General features: G+C 44.9%; 1 protein-coding gene across 1 annotated transcript; it reads left to right on the forward strand.

The window, feature by feature from the left end:
* On the forward strand, window positions 1-7,656 carry LOC141737779 (tubulin alpha-8 chain). The gene is made up of 5 exons (XM_074572744.1): window positions 1-163; window positions 3,725-3,947; window positions 4,662-4,810; window positions 5,368-6,048; window positions 6,859-7,656. Exons 1-5 carry the CDS (start codon window positions 161-163, stop codon window positions 7,144-7,146), a joined length of 1,344 nt encoding a protein of 447 aa, XP_074428845.1. The 5' UTR covers window positions 1-160; the 3' UTR covers window positions 7,147-7,656.
* Window positions 7,657-12,768: the final 5,112 nt, after the last annotated feature.

The raw sequence follows: 12,768 nt of genomic DNA on the forward strand, positions 1-12,768 counted from the left end.
GGGCAGAACGGCCGAGTCTGTGACTTATTCCACATCTCACGGTGACACTGAAGCGCAGCAGCAGGTGCCGGGTGAGGGGCCCAGGCTGCCTCTGAGCTGGGCTCCTGCAAAGACCTGCCACCACTTATCCAAAAGGGAAGGAAACACCGCTGGAGACACCATGGTAAGGGGGGGATGTGGGAACACCAGTCGTATGGGGACCGGGAGGAGCGTGGGCCAGGGAAGGCAGTGGGATCTGATGTTGTTATCAGTGGTCTGTGTCACAAAACCTTGCTCTTACGCACCCATTCCCACGTAAGAGGATGGGAAAAGTAGTGTCGGAAAATACCACCGGAGCTGTAAGGCATGGCAAACCAAAGTTTTCTTCAGAGAGTCTCAATCAGTGGAATTATAAGATAAATTACATCTGTAGTCTTAGCTTTTTAGTTCTTTCTGTTATGACTATATTTTCTCAAGACAACTTAATTTCCATGTGAGATAATAATTTTTTTTAGAAAGAAAACAAAAAAGGTTACTTACCTTTGTGTCTGTTTTAAATTCATTTAGCCCCAATGGTTGTACTGTTCATAGCTATACATGTGTGTTTCTGGAGTGCGTGAATATTTTTATATGTGTATGCATTTAAGTAAGTATAAAATGCCTTTGATTTTTAAGATTTGGGGCTTTATTATAAATTTGTAGAAATCTCTCAAAACCTCTTAAGAGTGTGAGAAATTCATTTCACCTTGTATTCCAATTTAAGTCCAGCACCGAGTCTTATTTTGGGTACAGACGACTATGTTATTTTCTGCCAGTACAGCTGCAGGTCCAAAACGAGAGCGCTCATTTTGCCAGTGAGATACACACTTCCACAGGCTCCCTGTGCCTTAAGGCAGACTTAGGATAGTGAGGACGTTTTGGGAACAGCTGGAAGACTAAAGTCTGCCTTTGTACAGTAAATACTTAAGCCAGGTAGTATTCTGTTTCTTCAATAGAGTCAAAGCTGTGCCAGGTTTAGTTTCACAAAGGACCTGGCCCCCTTCCACTGTCTCTTGGTAGATAAAAAGTCAGGTCCACAGCTTCTTAGACAGGTCCTGGTACATTAGTGATGGGATGTGAAACATGAGTTTGGTGTAGGCTCCAAATTTAAATACCACATAGAGATCAGTTTACTCTGTCTGTGACTCCGAAGAAGTCCCACTCTCTTCCCTACTAAAAGTCCGATATCTATTTTAAAGCTGTTCACTATACAAAATTAGAAACCTCTTTGTTACTCTCTTCTTGTCAGAATACTTCCAAATTACTGCTGGGGTAGGAGAAGATGGGAGTTGAAGGCAGGTGTCACGGCAAGAGGTCTGGTTCAAAAGGCAGGGCTGAGATACTGCTTCAAACTAGCGCAGCTGAAAGCTCAGTCTAAAAGAAAAGGAACTGATTCTGCAGTCTTCAGCTGTACTCCTACATTCCCATCCCTGGGAGTGTTCAAGGCCAGGCTGGATGGGGCTTTGAGCAGCCTGGTCTAGTGGGAGGTGTCCCTGCCCACGGCAGGGGGCTTGGAACTAGATGATCTTTAAGCTCCCTTCCAACCAAAACCATTCTATGATTCTGTGCTTCTATGATTAAGCTTTACAATATTAACTTTCTAAGGCAATATTCACTTGCTCCATCTGTGAAAAAACAGACCAATTCCTCTATTGATCTGAGGAACAGAGCAAAGTAGCTCTTTATATTCCGGGTATTGCTTGACTTGTAATTGTAGCTTTGCTCTAAAAGATATTATTTTAAAAAGTCACCTGGCTCATTGCCGTGTTTAAAAGGAAAAAACTTTTTTTCTTGCTGCCAGCCTCACAGATTCACACTGGGATTTAAAAGAAAAGCAGGAGCCTATCCTGTGCAAAATCAGCATTAACTGAATTCTCTAAGCCCAAATATGCCTTCAGTGACTCCTGAGTAATCCTCCAGATTGCAACTCCCCTGCAACATACCCACCTACGAAGCCTCATCATCACTCAAATAACTCAGATACTTTTGCACAACTCAGTTGAGAAAAACAGGTTGTGCAACTGCACCTGAGAGCATGTTACACACACTGCTGCATACGCATTTGCAGGGTCAGCAACTTACCAATGAGTACTGAATAGAAATAATATATTTCATTGAATGAAATATTTAAACTGACTTTCCATATTCATTTGAACTTCTGAGGATGACTAACTGGGGCAGTGGTGACTTCTGAAATTCCACTTGCTTCTGAAAAAATACCTTCAGTTACGTTTCTAAAGTGTAAGTCAATTTGTGAAGAATACGCTGCTCCAGAGATGCTTCTGGTCACATGTTCTGCCTGAGGATTTAATTTTTGGGGAAGATGCATTTCACTCTCAGGTCACAGGATGATTTTGTAGGGTAAGCAGTTACAGCATTTGAAAAAAAATAAAAAATTACCTGGCCAAATCTGCTATTAAGTCACTGGATATCTCTAAATGAGATATTACAAAATAAAAATGAGCGAGGACCATTTTCTGGCCTTGAAGCCAGGTAACATGGCCTGCTTCATATTTAGGCATCTGAATTCTCTTTCCCTTTCCAAAGCTAGGCAGTGATCAGTGACCTGCTCACTGGAAACCATTATTGACAATGAGTTGTATTCTGGATGGTACCCAAGCATTGTCTGGAAAAGTATGAACTGGCAAAAGCCAAAACTGTGCCTGAGAGTGTGCTAATTATCAATCAGCACAGGCGATCACGGGTCAGTGTTCAGTACTATGACCTGACCCTTTCTTACTCCCTCATTTAGACAGAGCCATTGAGGTCACAAAGACAGAGCTCAGAAGACGATAATTACAATTGCTCCAAAGCAGAAACTGAAGCTGAAAAACTCATGTCTGAAACCGCTCTCTCCTTACAAAACTGCCTTTCACTACAGCCGGTGTCGTAATTGTCGGGACTAACTCAGAATTATCTGCTTTACAATTCTATTTCTGAACTTATGAAATCCAGCACCAGGTCCTTCATACTCCTGTACTCTAAGTGTAAAGGACTTTGGAGCAATTGGCACCTGCCTATTTTAGGCTGGTGTTACACACTTTGTTTTCTTTTCATTGAAGTTTCTGGCTACCACAGGAACTATGTTCAAATTTATGCAAATAAGCATGCTATATTGCAATGACACTGCCTGAATAAGCATTGGACATGCAATGTAAAATTCATAGCTGCTCAGGAGCTTGAAGGAACATTTGTTTCAACCAGGAGAATCTGAAATAATTTCCTGAGGTGAATATTGCTTAAAGCAGTTCTTCCAAGTTTCCACTCTAGCCTGCTATCAGAGGGTAAAAGGATCGAAAGACACCACCTGCCTTGGGTCACATAAGGTTGAAGCATACCACATGGTTGTGTCAGGTTCCAGCCAGGAGTAAAAATAAACTAAACTGGGATATACTCCTCAGCAGGGCCAATCCATAGGAGAAAAGGTGGGATTTGTGTAACTGAAATTATTTTTTTTTCCTCCTGTTTTCATGTACCCGTATATTACTGCACAAAGATCTCAATTTTTTAAAGAGCTGTCCCAGTATCTGGTGTGTATATGTACAGTTTCATTGTGGTCATGGGGCTGAGCAAACAAATGAAATGCTGACAGCAAGAATTCACCATTTTTGGGAAAAGCAATACACTGGGAAAAAGTAACCATTAGGAATAAGGAGGACTAATGTGCTGTGTTTTTTCTGACCTTGTCTCTGCTCTCTCCCTTTAGCGTGAGTGCATCTCTGTTCATGTTGGCCAGGCTGGAGTTCAGATAGGAAATGCATGCTGGGAACTCTTCTGCCTGGAGCATGGCATTCAGCCGGACGGCACCTTCAAGGAGCTGCATGATAAAGTCAACTATGATGACTCTTTTACCACGTTTTTCAACGAAACACTCACTGGGAAGCATGTGCCACGAGCTGTAATGGTGGACTTGGAACCAACTGTAGTAGGTCAGTATAGAAATAAAGCTGGAAAGTGGAGAAGAGCTTACTCTTCTTGATATCACCATGGTGTGCCACCAGACTCCACTGGTACGAAGCAGCACACCCTTTGTATCTTGGTCTACCACTAGATAGCATAAAATTAATTTTCTTGTGACACAGAATGCTAGATTCTGTCATGACTCCATATGATTCTATCTCCATAGGTGTTATAAAACATAGCAACAGCACGATCCTCAGCAGTTTAATAACTAGTACACACGGTTTGTATGACTTCTCTTTGCAGAAATATTCAAATTTTGGTTTTGTTTATCCATTTTTGCCATTCAAATTCTGCTTTTCTCCAATTCGGATCCAAAGTGGGAGCCTGACATTTTCCCTCCAGGAACAGAAGGATTTCTAAAAATTGAGGCACCTGGGGGAACTTGATTTTCTTCACAGTTTTTTCTGGTGACTTGTCCTTTTATCAGTACTGTCTGTACAATGGACAAGTTCTTTAGAAGACAGCAATTTCTGTGGCTGGATACAAGTCACACCATTAATCAACAGAATGCAACAATTTAAAAATGCTTGGGAAACAGTTTTCCCTTCTCCATTAGCATCTGGTTTTGGCAGACATGACCTCCAGTGACTGAAAGCTTGCATCAATGCCAACAGCAACCAGAATTTGTTGGCGTCGGAGCACAGCCATGCAGCTTCTTAGAATTTCTCTTTCTTGATCAGATGAAGTGCGGGCCGGCATCTTCCGGGAACTTTTTCATCCAGAACAGCTGATCACTGGAAAGGAAGACGCAGCTAACAACTATGCCCGCGGCCACTACACCATTGGCAAAGAAAGCATCGATGTGGTGCTTGATCGTGTCCGTAAGCTGGTAAGTCCCAGTAGTTTTGAAACAGCAGTATGGGTTCTGCAGAAAGAAGAAGTGCAGAAGAGGTAGCTTGTTAACTACAAATGATACCAACGGTTCAGAAAAGCGATTGCAAGACATACAGAGGCATCATTACTAGTCCAAGAGAGAGAAACCCAGTAGTTCACTTTCCAGCTGTATGCCTTCAGATAGTCTTAAAAAGTGGTTCTAAATATGTAATTCTTCATTATTAGCGCAGCCCTGGAGCCCCGATACTGATATAGAAGGGTGGATTAGGCAGTTCTGCATCGCTGGTTTCAGCTAGACTAACTAAAAGTGTGAAGTTCAAAGAGAGAAGCCCCACAAATAAGAGTCCAATTTTTACATCATAAGTTGAGCCAGTGAAGGAAGCAAAGGACAGGATTATCATCAGCACTTTCTCAAGAAAACCTGCCATGAAAGCTATGTTTTATATTGCTGATAACTGCTCTCTCCCTCAGCTCAGAATAAGCTCGCGTAGTAGAAGAAGTGCTTTCATTTCTCTTCAGCCCGTATTCTTTCACTTTCCTATTGACTTTCAGGCTGATGCCTGTTCTGGGCTGCAAGGTTTCCTGATCTTCCACAGCTTTGGCGGGGGTACCGGCTCTGGCTTCACCTCCTTACTGATGGAACGCCTCTCCATGGATTATGGAAAGAAGTCCAAGCTAGAGTTTGCTATCTACCCAGCCCCTCAGGTCTCCACCGCTGTGGTGGAGCCCTACAATTCCATCCTGACCACGCACACCACCCTGGAGCATTCGGACTGTGCCTTCATGGTGGATAATGAGGCCATCTACGATATCTGCCGCCGAAACCTGGACATCGAGCGCCCCACTTACACTAACCTCAACCGCCTCATCAGCCAGATTGTCTCCTCCATCACGGCCTCGCTGCGCTTTGACGGTGCCCTCAATGTGGATCTGACGGAGTTCCAGACAAACCTGGTGCCCTACCCGCGCATCCACTTCCCCTTAGTGACCTACGCCCCCATCATCTCCTCTGAGAGAGCATACCACGAGCAGCTCACGGTGGCTGAAATCACCAGCTCCTGCTTTGAGCCCAACAGCCAGATGGTGAAGTGTGACCCAAGACATGGGAAGTACATGGCCTGCTGCATGCTCTACCGTGGTGATGTAGTTCCCAAAGATGTCAACGTAGCAATTGCTGCCATCAAGACCAAGAGAACTATCCAGTTTGTAGACTGGTGTCCAACAGGCTTCAAGGTGAGCAGGGCTGCCATGAGCTTCTCTTTAATGTTTAAAGGGCAAGTTCAGTGTAGCAGAAAACTTGTGTTTAAAGTTGTAGACCTTGCATGTTTTCCACTTGTGAGAAGATAGAACGTAAGAAAAGTGCGTTTGTATAGAATGTGCCTTTCCTCCTTTGGACAACCCATTGACACAGACCCCTAAACATTTATGTAAGTGGAAATATGAAGTGTGTTTGAGTTAAAATCTACAGAAGTATTAATTTCAGACCTGAATTTTGAAAAAGCCAGTGAGTGTTCCCTCTGAAGCATCATATAAAACTAAGGAAATATCAAAACCAATACAAGCAATAAAAGAAATGTTGATATTAGGGAATCTGTCAGTTAACACCCTCATCCAGAATTGTTATACAGCCTCTCCTCACTGGCTATATAGCAGTGTCGGGAAACACAATTTCAATAATAATACAGATACTAGCAGGGGAAAAACATTTGTCATTCAAATAGATGGTTTATGAAAACTTAACTGGGAACCAACTTCCTGTATTAGTTTCTATAGAGCATTTTGGTGAAACTGTATGTTCAGTGTTGAGTAGCTGTTAAGAAAGCTGACACAGTATATTAAACAGAAGAATAATATAGACCTTAAAATGACCATGTATCATACTGTTTATGATGCTATTAATTTTTATGGCATTTACCATCTGGTAGTTTTGATAGTAACACTACTCTATGCCAGCATCTGTAACTTTACTCACTTTTTTTTCAGCTCTTTGACTGCTTTCTCATCCTGCCTTTCTATAACCTTCTCTCATATTCCTGTTTCCAGGTGGGGATCAACTACCAGCCTCCTACAGTAGTTCCTGGTGGAGACCTAGCTCAAGTTCAGCGAGCAGTCTGCATGCTGAGCAACACCACGGCCATTGCAGAGGCTTGGGCAAGGCTCGATCACAAATTTGATCTGATGTATGCCAAGAGAGCTTTTGTGCACTGGTATGTGGGTGAAGGCATGGAGGAAGGAGAATTTGCAGAGGCCCGAGAGGACCTGGCTGCCCTGGAGAAAGACTATGAAGAAGTGGGAACTGACTCATTTGAAGAAGAAAATGATGAGGAGTAATTTTAAAATACACTTTGTTCCCAGTGAGCACAGAGTTGTCTGTGTATTGCACATGTCTACCATTAGGTCACCTTTTTTGTATGTAATATACAGAAATTTAGGAGGGGTCATACAGAGACATCTTTTATTCCATAAATTGCAGGTAAATTGTGCTGTAAGATATGATCAGTTGCAGTAATGCCCCAACACTCCCAGCAATGCAAAAAGACTTGCTCTTCTTCCTTGAACTTCTAATGTAAGCCTTTTCAAGCTCTAATACACATGCTAAAACCACTACAATTCAGTATATGCAAGCTTATAACAGAGCACAGTGAATCAGTGGAGTTTTTAAAATTCTAATCTGACATACTGTCATGGTTTAGCCCCAGCCGGCAACTAAGTACCACACGGCCACTCGCTCACGCCTCCCTCCCCCCTGGGATGAATCAGAAGAAAGAGGTAAAACTACTGGGTTGGGATAAAGATGGTTTAATAGAACTGCAAAAGAAGAGAAAAACAATAATACTGATGAAAGAATATACAAAGCGAGTGATAGTGCAATTGCTCACCACCTGGAACCCTATGCCCAGCCCGTTCCCAAGCAGTGATCCCTGCCCCCTCCAGCCAACTCCCCCAGTTATATACTGAGTATGACGACACATGGTATCAAATATCTCCCTGGCCAGCATGGGTCAGCCAACCTGGCTGTGTCCTCTCCCAGCTTCTTGTGAAAATTAACTCTCTAACAGCTGAAACCAGGCCATTATCCACCCCTTATTCTATACCACCTACGTCATGCCCAGATCCTACATTTTCCAATTAATCACCACCACTTTTACTGTCTTTATGTATACATATACACACACACACACACACACACACACACAAAGGCATCATTCCCTTAGTCTATGGGCCATCCCTCTAAAATGACCGTTAATTTAATCCATGACTATTGGGGTCCATCTTTCATAACAGTCTTTCAGGGCAGGAAAGATGGTGTGTGTGTGGTGTTGGATTGTTGCCTACTGCATCTGGAGCTCGTGGCTTGTGTACCTGGCACGGCTCGTGCCCACGGTCTGTGGGTTGAACATGTCAATCTCGAGGAAGCTGCTGGGTGCTAGCTGCTGAAGCTAGTTTCTGTACCATCACCGCTACAGTTTTCTCAGTTTCATGAAAGTTCATCCTTCATTAGCCTGGGTGATTCTTACCGTAACACCATTGATATGGCATACAGCAACTGTAGTAGTGATGACATGCAGTGGCAGTATTATTTAGCAATTAACATCATACAATTTAATTATAGGCTATTCTCACCCAAAATCAAATCCCCTCGAGATACACATCGGACTTGCCCATCCTTCCACATCATCCACCAAGTGCACCCAGGTCTTTGTGCAAAAGCAATCCCGCGGATGGGTTTGCCTTTGCCTGAGGCAGGACTAACCCATACTGTCTTCCCTAACATATTCTTCAAATGCACTACAGGGACTTTATCCCCTTCTACAGTATGTGGAAGTTTTGATTGGGCAGGGCCAGCTCGATTGGTAGATCCCCTGGTGTTAAGTGACTAGGTGGCTTTTGCTAAATGTGTATCCCAATGTTTGAAGGCCCCTCCACCCATTGCTCTCAGTGTAGTTTTTGACAGTCCATTGTATCATTTGGTTTTCCTGGAGGCTGGTGCATGACAGGAGATGTAATATACCCACTCGATACCATGCTCTTTGGCCCAGGTGCTTTATGCATTCTATGCTTTATGCATACTTTATGCATTCTAAAAAACTAGGTGTTGAGTTCCTAACTTCCTGAAAGCTTTTTAAATCTTATCCTGATTATCAATGTTATAGTTTATTTTATCAGAAAGGACACTTAGTGTCCTGGTTTCAGCTAGGATAGGGTTAATTTTCAAGGGGACACAGCCTGGGTGGCTGACCCAAACTGGCCCAGGGGATATTTGATACCATGCTGAGTATAAAACTGGGGGAGTTGGCTGGGGGGGATGGGAATCGCTGCTGGGGACTGGGCTGGGCATTGGGCGGTGAGCAAAATTGTACTGTGTATTACTCACTTTGTATATTCTTTTATCAGTACTATTGTTGCTGTTTTCCTCTTTCCTTTGCTGTTCTGTTAAACTGCCTTTATCCCAACCCACAAGTTTTGACTTTTTCTTTCAATTCTCTCCCCATCCCACTGGAGGTGGGGGGAAAGAGGAGTGAGCAAGCAGCAGAGTTTGTTGCCAGCTGGGGCTAAACCATGACACTTAGGAATAAGAATCCCTGCTCCTGCAGTAGTCAACAAACTCTTTGGAATGGTTTGGAGATTACTTTAGAAGCGCTGTGGCAGTTATCAGGAGCTAGCAGCTTCTGTCAAAGTGACACTACACCACGACACTCAGCAGGCAGTGTATTTCGAGACCTGAACACTGAATCTTTCAGCTTTAACCATCCCTTCATCTCAGCACACTTTCTGGGCTCAGACTTCTGCCCGCTACCTGTTTTGGAAGTGGCATGTCACAACTGACTTCCACAGGCAAAGCTTAAAATATTCTTAAATAAGATATATGCTTCTCTTAATCGAGCATTCAGGCTCTCACAGGGGTCATTACCAAAAGCCACTTCAGCTGCACGCTGCTTCGCTAGCTTCCACAGTCTGTCAAACCTGGTTCCTGTTTAATCTCCAGTGTCGGTTTGCACTTTGCTCAGGTGGTTTAACTGTCTCTAGGCAACATAAGGCTTAGCAGTTCTATCTCTCATCCTCCCTTCTATCAGGTAAACACCACACAAGCTAGCAACAGAAAGGGAACATCACTAAATTTAAACCATTGCCAAGAGGCTGTGTCAGAGTCACAGCAAAGATGCTGAGTCATTTGTACCCTTCTGCTCACAAGCCTCTCTAGATACCAGTCCATGTGACAACTCAGGAACCTTTTCACTGCCACTGCTGCCTTGGTTGAAGAGCTCTGACTGCCAGGCAGCTGTGCTGCCTCCAACAGAGCCAGGCCCTCCATAACCTGCCCAGGGGGTATGCAACTGGGACCTCTGTTGTGGGGACTGCAACAACAACAGCTCTGATGTGCTCCAGGCAACCGCTCTGAAAGCCTCCTATGCCCTGTCTCAGGGCATGGTTCAGGGAAGCAGGGCAAGGGCTGCACAGAGGGACCCAACGCAGGGCTGGGAGCACATGCTGTCCCCACCGCTGCTAACAGAAGAACTGAGGACAGTTTAGCCTCTCTCCATAATAAATCCATGTTAGCGTAACCCTTCCCCCAGATGGTGCACCCAAAGTGATCTGTGTTACATGGCAAATGGGAGGCAGTGAACATCCCTTCCCATCATTGTCAGGGTTGCATTTATCCTTCTCCAAAGACATGAAGTTTTCTAGCCACTCCCCCTAAGGGCTGGCTCTTTAGTTCAAGGTGTTACAGCAACAAATGGTATGTTAATACTAGGAACACTTATATCACATAATGACTTGTAGTGCATCTTTGCTGCAGAAATATTAAAACACACTTCCACATTCAACTCCTAAATTGCCTCTACAACCAACAAACGTCTGTATAATACAGGAAGGAGATGGCAAGTCAGGGCCATGTTAAGCCTCACCACACCTGTTTTTTCTGTAACATTCCTTGAATTTAGTAATGTAGTGAGACAACAGCTGAAGGCTTCTGCATAGCACATGGGAATTCAGTTTGTTAGCAGCTTATAGAAGGGGCTTTTCTGAGGGGCAAACAGGTGCCCCAAAGACACCAGTGAGCTCCTAGGGAGCAAAGAAAGGGAGACGGAAGCCACCAGGATCTCTGCAAAGCCTGTGGAAGGGTTTTCTCTTTGTGGAAGGGAAGGAAAGGAAAAAACCTTTCCCCTCACTAACCCTTCACGTCCTGCAAAACCAATCCTACAGGCAGAGAGGAAGGGTTTAGGGTTTGAACCTGTCCCTGGGGACCGCCTGGTGGCAGCTGCAAGGGAAGCACGTGGTGTCTCTGACTCCGCGGAGTTCCTCCCTAAAAGGCAGGCAGGTGTGCCCTGCCAAATCGCACAGGGAGTCTCCTTTCTGGGGTCCCAGAGACTCAATCCGCTTCACACATATAGCAGGACTCCCTATATCACCCACACCCTTTCCCTGGTCAGCAGACATCTGCAGGGCAGCATCACTTACCTTTAAACTCTCCTCCCTCCTCAGGTGGAGCAAAGCTGGGTCAGTGGCCATCCTCCAACAAGCAAAGCTGGGTGGGGGTGCTGCACCCCTCCGTTCCTCCTGCAGACATCCAGGAACAAGACAGAGGGGGAAGCTTGGAAACCCAACGTACACGCTGGAGAAGCGGCCACCCAAGCACTTCTGCTCGTCCCCACATAGGTGACTCGTTGAGGTCTGAAGTCTCACAGCTTGGGTTGGCACTGGCATGTTTGTTTGTCACTGTGCTGCCATTCGTAAATCCCGCTGCACACCACGGCCCACCGCCAGCCAGGAAAGCCTTTCAGTTTGCCACAAGGATTAAGTTTCTAAAGGAGTTACTTATTCGGGGTTATTTTAAACAAGCCATTTCTTGCTTGTAGGTAGGCTACTGTAGACCTTGACAAGAGTTTGGCTTTTCTGTTGCTTTTGTGGCTAAACTCAAAAAACGCCAGGCTGAAGACATGTCTGCTTGCAAGAAATAACAAGCAACCACACGAAGTCTGGGCAAAAGAAACCCCCTGAGGGATGGCCTCCACCGAAGAAGAGTTTTTTTTTTTTTCCTGTAGAGTTCAATTTCTCACCCCTTCCTTTAAAGCTCACTCTTGCCTGCCTCTGCCCAGAAGAAACCAGACTGAACCAGTTGGAGGTGTTGGAGCCGGGGCGGGGGGGGGGGGGCACAGACAGAGGGGGCTGCTGCCTTCCGCCAGTGGGGTGGCTGTTAAACGAGAAGCCACTGCCCGAGCATTCACACACTGTTCATGGTGTCACATCCTCCTTCTTCAGGCTTAACGCTGGGTTTCCTGCAGCAGAGTCTCAGGAGTCAGATTTCGTAAAATAATTAATTAATTTAATTGAAAGGTATAGCAGGCAAGAACAGCTTGGGCTGGGTGCCTCCAAAGAGAGGGACCCTGAACAAAGAAATCTCTGGGCAATTATACCCTTGTGATCCATACACCCGCCCTTCACGCACCGTCCACATGTCTTTTAGTCTAATGGTGATTTTTGGTTTAGGGTCTTCTAACACCTAATTGGATTCTTTTTCCGTGTCCAGGCAGACAGGACAGGCTCTTATCTTCTTGATTTGCAGCTTAGGTCAAGGGTTGGAGCCTCTGTATCTTCTGGTTTACATCCCTTCTGCACCTGTCCTTGTTGGCAGAACATGGGGAACCAAATCAGTGATGCCTAGTGACAGGACAAAGGGCAATGGGCACAAATTGGAACACAGGAAATTCCATCTGAACAGGAAGAAAAACTTCTTTGAGGGTGACAGAGCACTGGAACAGGCTGCCCAGAGAGGTGGTGGAGTCTGCTTCTCTGGAGACATTCAAAACCTGCCTGGACGCGTTCCTGTGCAACCTGCTCTAGGTGACCCTGGTCTGGCAGGGGGGTTGGACTAGATGATCCCCAGAGGTCCCTTCCAACCCCTACCATTCTGTGATTCTGTGAAAGTTCTGGACTTGAGAGAAACACTAC

The sequence above is a fragment of the Larus michahellis genome, chromosome 1 (genome assembly GCF_964199755.1).
Source record: "Larus michahellis chromosome 1, bLarMic1.1, whole genome shotgun sequence".
Lineage (NCBI taxonomy): Eukaryota > Metazoa > Chordata > Aves > Charadriiformes > Laridae > Larus > Larus michahellis.

Excerpts from the sequence above, each read along its gene's own strand:
- LOC141737779 (XM_074572744.1), top strand. Across the intron at positions 3,948-4,661 it reads CTTGGAACCAACTGTAGTAG|ATGAAGTGCGGGCCGGCATC; the intron begins GTCAGTATAGAA and ends TTTCTTGATCAG. Across the intron at positions 6,049-6,858 it reads GGTGTCCAACAGGCTTCAAG|GTGGGGATCAACTACCAGCC; the intron begins GTGAGCAGGGCT and ends TCCTGTTTCCAG.